Source organism: Podarcis raffonei, chromosome 8 (genome assembly GCF_027172205.1).
Source record: "Podarcis raffonei isolate rPodRaf1 chromosome 8, rPodRaf1.pri, whole genome shotgun sequence".
Taxonomy (NCBI): Eukaryota; Metazoa; Chordata; class Lepidosauria; order Squamata; family Lacertidae; genus Podarcis; species Podarcis raffonei.
Genome location: NC_070609.1, coordinates 26,768,824 through 26,776,512, shown reverse-complemented (window position 1 = coordinate 26,776,512; position 7,689 = coordinate 26,768,824). Strand labels below are relative to the sequence as shown.

General features: G+C 45.0%; 1 protein-coding gene across 1 annotated transcript; it reads left to right on the top strand.

Moving 5' to 3' along the window:
• The first annotated feature begins 2,281 nt into the window (after positions 1-2,281).
• On the top strand, positions 2,282-7,054 carry HMGN2 (high mobility group nucleosomal binding domain 2). Its single transcript, XM_053398695.1, has 6 exons — positions 2,282-2,588; positions 4,874-4,918; positions 5,264-5,293; positions 5,483-5,533; positions 5,691-5,786; positions 6,144-7,054. The coding sequence occupies exons 1-6, from the start codon at positions 2,574-2,576 to the stop codon at positions 6,177-6,179; spliced, it is 273 nt and encodes a 90-aa protein (XP_053254670.1). The 5' UTR covers positions 2,282-2,573; the 3' UTR covers positions 6,180-7,054.
• Positions 7,055-7,689: the final 635 nt, after the last annotated feature.

The window sequence follows — 7,689 nt, the reverse complement described above, 5'->3', positions numbered from 1 at the left end:
CAACTGGCATATGAAATGTTAAATCTTAAAAGTGCTTAGTGTAGTTACCAATATTGCTTCCAGCAAGGATGGGAAACCTTGAGCCTGGGTACCAAAAGTGGCCCTCCATGACTGTTTTGTCTGGCCTTCTGGGCTCCTTCAGTCTCATGCCCATGCTAGAGTACTTTTTCTGGTTAGAATGTGACCTTGAATTGTGATAATGCCTCTTGCTTGCCTGGTTGGAGGGAAGTACATACATTTTATAAACCTTTGCATCGCTGGAAGGAAGCTTAATGTACAAAAGTAAATCTCTCTCTTTGCTCTACCCACCCTCTGGCCACCCATGCAGCCTTGGATGGTTGCCAACAAAGGAATTTTGCCCCAAGACTGAAAAAGGTTCCCCATCCCTGAACTCAGGAGTGTATCTAGGAGTTTGTGAAGTTGGCCCTGCCAAGGGTGCAGGCCCAGCAGGGCACAAAAATCACGCCTTTCCACTCTGGCTTGGAGTGGCTAGGAGCCCACCTGCCCATCTACATGCTCCCCAGACTGTTGCTCTGCTGCTCTGGACAGCAGTCAGGTGAAGCATGCAGGCTCCTCTGGGTGCCTTGACAGGAGCACCTCCCAAATGAACATAAGAAGACAAGCCCTGCTGAATCAGGCCAATGGTCCATGTAATCCATCATCCTGTACTCACAGTGCACGACCAGATATCTGCTGGAAATCCATTTGGTGTTCTACCGTGGAGGCAGAGCATAGCCATCATGGCTAGTAACCACTAATAGCCTCAACCCCCATACATTTGTCTAATCCTCTTTTTTAGTCACCCAAGTTGGTAGCCATCACTACATCCTGTGAACATAGTTGTGTCTAGTTCAGCATTCTGCTTCCAAAAGTAGCCCCTTCAGCAATTGCCTAGTTGGTGGCACGCTGCCTCTGAACAAAGACGATAAGATCCTCCATTATTAGCTGTGCATGTGCAATTGACAAATGTGTTCTAATGCTATATAAGCCACATGAAATTATTCATACGAGTGAAGACATCACTGCAACTCTCTCATTTAACTTCACCCTGAATGTAACCTTTACCACTTAATAGTGCAAGCTGTAATGATGTTGCATGGTGTGTCCATTGCAAGGCAAGTTATGTTAAGGGAGACACTACATACGATGACAGATCCAATGTGGGCAACATGCCTTATTCTGCAGGTATTCCACATCTGTCCCTGCCTCTTTCTAACTGCTGGGGTTTGGGGTGGGTATTCTACCAGCAGCAGGACAGAATGGTGCTGAAAAGGACAGCTCCTCACCTGGCCCCTGCCAAGGAAGCGTCTTCCGTAAAAGTGTCCCCGCGCCACAAGAATGCTTCCGTTCCCCCTCTTTCTCCCCTTGGAGAGGGGGAAGGCGACGTGGCTGCTGCACCTGAGGCCCTTTGCTGCTCGCTCTTGAGGGAGACCCTGCCAGTTCGTAGTCAAGGTTGAAAAGGAAGAGGGCGCTGTGGGTTGCGTTCTGCCCTCCTCAGCTAGGCAATGACCGCACCTTCCTTTCCCTTCGAGCGCTAGAAGAGGCCACCATCTTCTTCTACCCAAGCTTCCACCCAGATTTCTTGTTGTTGTTGTTGTTATTGGCTTGGAGAGCCAGGAAGAACAGGGGAAAGGCCCTTTCTCGGAAACATTTTCTTCCTGCCTGCGCCTTCGCAGGAGAGGCGCGCCATGGCTTGTGCAGGTGCGCCAGGCAGGTCGGTCTTTCGCCCTCCTGCAGCGAGAGAGAGACACTGCACTGGCTTCTCAGCGGTAACTTTCGACCGCAAGCTTTATATACGCTTACCTGGGCGCAAGTCCAGTCACCGCGCCAGAGGAGTTGTGAAGATTACGCAGAGAGCTCCTTCTCAGCCAAGAGGATTTATTTATTTAATTAATTTATTTTTGCAGTGCGTTTTTTTAAAACCCAAGAGAAATTATTGTTTTTTAATTATTTTTAATGGAGGGGGGAGGCAGCAAGAGTGGTATGAGAATCTACGAAATGCATTTTTCTTTCTTGCGTACATACGTAACGAAAAAGAGGTCCGGGTTATTATTTAAAAAAAATAAAATTCTATACGGCGCCGAGGGTCGGTCTTAGTATTGCCATTTATTGTTGTCATTAAAACAAATTCGCGCCGTGGTCGAAAGACCGAGCAACAGCTCTTGCAGGGAGGATTTACTAGTTGCGCGCGCGCCCCCTTCGCTCCTCGCCTCCCCTCGCAGCGCCCGCCCTGGCTGGCCCTTGCCACGTGACGCGCTCTGTCCAATAGGCAGCCGGGGCGGTGGGGATCCGGCTGGAACCGGTTGGGCCGCGTCCGGCTCTATATAAAACTTTATAAACACCCGATTCAAATTAGTGGGGTCGTGAGCGACACGAGCGAACCCAACAAACGGAGCCCCCCTTTCTCTCTTTTCCTCTTCTGCTCTACCTTACTGCGCGGCTTCTCTGCACCCCCCTCCTTTTTTTTACAGGCGGTTGAGTTTCTCCCTTCCCTCCTACAGAGACCGCGCTTTTATATTTCCAACCCAGCCTCCTTTTTCTCTTTCTCTCCCCCTCTGTCACGCGCTGCCGACATGCCCAAGAGAAAGGTACGTGGCTGCGGCGAGAGAACCTAATGGCTCGGACGGGAGACGGGGAAGGAGGAAGTGGGGAAGAGACATGGTAGTTTGCAGAAGGAGCGGTGCTTATGCGGGGATGAGATTTAGATCAGCCGCCATTTTCTTTCCTTTCTCCTCCTCTTTCTCCCTCTCCCCCCCACCCTCCCCGGTTCTCCTTTCCTTCCTCCTCCACGAGCGGTTAACGGTTGTGAGGCGGGGGAAGAGCGCGCGCGCGCGAGGCGGCTCGACGGTGCTTCTGAGGACTTAAAAGTGAGGAGGAGGAATGGGCGGAGCGGAGCGAGAACGACCGTTAACCGTCGCGCATTCTTTATCGCCGGGGGTAGGGAGGGGGGGGGACTATAAGGAAGAAGAGAGAGCGAGAGGGACGGCGCGCGCGCGCGCACTCGAATGGGCGCGAGAATATTAATCATTGGCAGTTTCTCGCCCGCGCGCTCACTTAAGTCCCCACCAATAGGGAAGGGGCACGCGCCCGCCAGCGGGTGGGCAGAAGAGCAAGATATGGAAGATAAGAGACTAAGCTTAGCCGGAGCGAGCTGGCTGTTTTTTTTGGCGGGAGGGTGGTTGGCTGGAGAGAGGCACGTGCGTGGCTGGTTGTAGGTGTTGGGGCGCGCGCGTGCGCGCCCGTGCAAACATAAAGCGGGGTACGTTGGAAAAATGGGCGCGTGCGCGCACTCCCACTCGCGTTCTGTCATCCGCCTCCCCCCCCCGCTTCCTTCACAAATAAATACAGTAATGGGGGCGGGGGGTGGCCGCAGGCTTTTCTCCCCCGCCATCCCCCGCGCTCCCGAAAAGGCGGGAAGGCCAAAAAAAAGCGGTAGTTTTGAAAGCCCTGGGGGAGGGGAAAGATCAGCCCTATGGAGTCCTGGCGAGAGACTTGTCAGTTGTTTGCGCGGGGGATGGAGGTTTCCCCTGTCAGTGAAGATGTTGGAGAGGCCCCGCCTCCCGCCCTACATGCGCTCCTTAGCGAATCTTTCCCGCCCCCTGCCTTCTCTCTAAGGGGGAAAGTGACCATCTTAAGTATTGGGAGGCGAAGGAGGGTTAGAGTTGCCCACACACGTACACGTCGTGGCTTGCTTCTCTGGAGCCCTTTAGGTTGCCAAATCCACGTTTCACTTCAAAGAGGCATTCGGGATTGTTTCCCCAATTGTGTCTTGGGAAGGAGGGGGTATGTTGGGCCCAGGGGAGTTGCCTGAGCTCTGAATCTAGGGATGATCCCTTAAGGCTTAAAGCGACACAGCCTTAAATGTCGCACAGTGAGTGGTTTCATAGGTCTGAAGAGGCACTAGGGGTAGGCAGGCAAGCAAGGTTCAAATTGCGAGATCAAAATTCCAGAAATAAGTGAGATCTTGGGTCTGTTACACAGACTCAATAGAGGTCATAGTGTTCTGAAATAAAAGGAGCCATTATGTTGCCTAGAGCTGCAGTGTTGGGGAATAAAGAATAATGCATCAAAATTAGGGGCATCTGGCAATGCTGTTATCCACACAACCCTCCCACAAACACATCGCTCATTGGGAGAACATATGGTCACTAAGGATGCAGAAATGCATACAATATAGCCATTTCTTAAAATTAGAAGATACTAGTAATAATTATATCAAATTTATTGAAATGATAATTGTCAAAAACTATGGGAACTTGCATTGAGTAAAACTTGGTTCTGTAGGAACATAAATTGGAATATTGCAATAGTTGATGCTTCTGACAACACTATATGGCCCCAGGGAACATCTATGCCGCATATTTTCTTTATGCAACCAGAAAAATTATTTGATTTTTCACAAGCAATTTCTTGGTTTTCTGAGCATAGGATTTAAAATGCCAACGTCTTGATTTAAAATATAAAGGCCATAGCTTAGTAGTAAAGCATCTGCCTTGCACACATAAGGTTCCAGGTTCAATCCATGCTCCAGATAAGGCTGGGAAAGACTTGTCTGAAACCCTGGGAAGTGCTGCCAGTCAATGTAGACAATACTGAGCTAGATTGACTAATGGTTTGATTCTGTATATGGCAGCTTTCTGTACTGCATACAGGGAGGAAAAATAATATTAAGTAGTTGTGAGAGTGTGTGCTATTTTAAAATTTGAGGAAAAAGGAATCGGACAAAGATGAGATTGTCAGCTTTGCAATGCATTAAATATTTTTCTTTATATATTTAAGTAACATCAGCTTATCCAAGTTTTTAAAACCTCCGAAGAAATTAGATTGATGGTGTAGGGTTTCTTCAGCTGTTTCACTTTTTAATTCCTTGTAGGCTGAAGGAGATACCAAGGGTGACAAGGCCAAAGCAAAGGATGAGGTAAGAGCATTACTATATTTTTATGTTATAGACTAAACCTGAAATCCCAAATGTATTCACTTGCCACTAAACCCCATTGAATTCAGTTGAGCTTACTTCTGAGTAGAGATGGTTAAGCTTGTGGTGTAATTTGCAAAGATTTGTATGTATCTAGCTTTCTTACCACATTGTTCTCATTTTAACCTTACCTGTCAGATGGAGATATGCTACTAGAAGTATGTTAGCTTTCTGATCTTGAAAATTGTATCAGTAGAATGTAATGTGTGTATTTGAATGCTGGATTTTAGGTCTCTATTCTAAAAACAACAACTCATTCTAATGGTTAACTTTTCTTTTTTAAAACAGCCACAGCGGAGATCAGCAAGGTTATCTGCTGTAAGTATGTTGTGTGATGGAATGTCCTTTAGGGTTGTTAGCAGTAGTAACTTCTAAAGAACTACTGATAGTCAACTCATTGACACCCTGAAAGGGATTAAGTTGGCTGTTAAGCATGACATCATATACTAAAGTGAACAAATACCTTATTGTTTCAAAACTACTTTTGAATTGTTCTGTCTTTTCTAGAAACCTGCTCCTCCAAAGCCAGAACCTAAACCTAAAAAAACAGCTCCAAAGGTAAAATTCAAATTGTATGCAATTTGAACTCGAATACATCTTTGTTCTCTTGTCTGAGATACTTATGTTCAAACAATTGTTTTAAATTGTGTGAAGTCCTTTATATCAGCAGATGTTTATGGTTTGTGAACTATTAATTATTTCCATTGATTGGCAGAAGGCTGAGAAGGTACCTAAGGGGAAGAAGGGGAAAGCTGATGCAGGCAAGGATGGAAACAATCCTGCAGAAAATGGAGATGCCAAAACAGACCAGGTATAATAGCAATATAGTAGATTTCTTTACTTTGCTAAACTATATATTTAGTGATATGGACCAGCATGTTTCCTCCAAACTCCTTTGTTAATTTGTTGTGAAAGGATTGTGTATGAATGGAATAGTATGCTCCCGATTGTATATGAGATTGCAGTTTTAAAAATTATGTAAGAAATATTTGTCTTCGTTCTTCTGCTCAAGTCTAACATCAATACTTTCTCATAATAGCTTGCATTGTGTTAATGGGTGTGTGTCTGTTTCATATAATTTACATAGATTCATGCAGACATTGGCCTATGTGGGTAGTAAGCTTGCATTAGCATAAAGAAAACTGACGGGACTGCCTTTGTCTTTCAGGCACAGAAAGCTGAAGGTGCTGGGGATGCCAAGTGAATTGTGTGAATTTTTGATAACTGTGTACTTCTGGTGACTGTACAGTTTGAAATACTATTTTTTATCAAGTTTTATAACAATGCAGAATTTTGTTTTACTTTTTTTTTAAAGCTATGTTGTTAGCACACAGAACGCTTCGTTGTTGTGTTTTGGGGGAAGGAGAGGGGACAAATGCCATTGACTCTGTTACTTAGAACCTGGGCTTTTAAAAGCCCCCCTTCAATTTTACAAGAGGGGGTCTACATGGACACAAGAAAGGGGGATTCCCTGATATTGTTCATCTTTGGTTTCTGAAATACTTGCGTGAACACTGAAGTTCCCAAAATGCTTGTGTCTGAGGAGAAGGTACATTTAAAACAGTACTTAGACTTCCTCTGTCTGTTCTTTCACATTGTCATTTGCATTGCATTTACCACTCCTTTGAGTGTGGCATAGGGTCTTTTGATACTTGCTCTCATAAATCAGATTCGTACTCACAGTGTCAGGCAATCCAGACTTCTGGTGTCAAATACTATGGGGTGGGGGAAGGATGGCTCTCAGATGAGCCACATTTCTTATATTGTGAATCTTCAAATTAAGAATTCTACGGTTTTGTTTTCCTCTAAAAGTCAGGGTAGGCTTGTGAAAAGTTGTTAAACAACATACTAAATGTGAAAGTGTCCACCCTCACTCTAAACTTTCCCTGTTCCAAGTAAGAATTGAAGATTTCATTGGGTTTTATATAGTAACTTTACATTTTGGTAGTCCAAGAAGAAAGGGGAGTTGGAATTTGTTGTAAAACATTGCAGATTGTAGACCATGTCCTGCCTGAATACCATTGATTGATTGTTTTATGAAAAGTACCTTTAATAAAGCTGGATATTGTTTGGCTTGGACTGTTCTTTTTTTTTACTCTGTTCTCTTTGATTTCTAGTGCTTTTCTTTCAGGGTTACATTGGTGAGCTTAAATGTAAGTATATACGTTTCAAAATGGCATCACTGTCATAGAAACACACTAAGCATTGATCTACATGATCAGAAAAACCACATGGTTCAATTCTCTTGGGAATTTTCCAGTTATAAATGTAGGTGAAGGAATTGCATGACAAAATGCAAAAGTAGCATGTCAAGGAAAATTATTCTCCCCTCACCCCCGGTGCTATTTTGAATATTTTGTCATGCTTTTCCCCATCTGTGTTCTATAGTGGTATAATCTCAGAAGAGTTCTACCAGCCTTGTATTTAAGAACTAGCCCTGATACCCATAGGTGATAAGGAATTGCATGTGAGCAGACAGGATGGAAGCTCACAGCTGCTGTAAAAGAGGGTGTTTTGCCCCTTCTCCAAGCCCCAGTAGGCTTAGTAAACATTTTTCAAGGCTAGTAACGTTTGTGGGCTTCTTTTGCAATACTGAGTTGTACTATGTGCCTTTTATCTTAATGTTTAAGGCTCTAGACACTGGTGAGGAACCTTTTTCAGCCCAATGGCCTCATTTCCTTGTAAATAAACTTCCAGGGACCATATGCCAGTGG

Bases quoted from the DNA above. Each gene is read 5' to 3' on its own strand.
- HMGN2 (XM_053398695.1), top strand. The intron at 5,294-5,482 runs GTAAGTATGTTG...TGTCTTTTCTAG, and splicing joins GATCAGCAAGGTTATCTGCT to AAACCTGCTCCTCCAAAGCC. The intron at 5,534-5,690 runs GTAAAATTCAAA...ATTGATTGGCAG, and splicing joins CTAAAAAAACAGCTCCAAAG to AAGGCTGAGAAGGTACCTAA.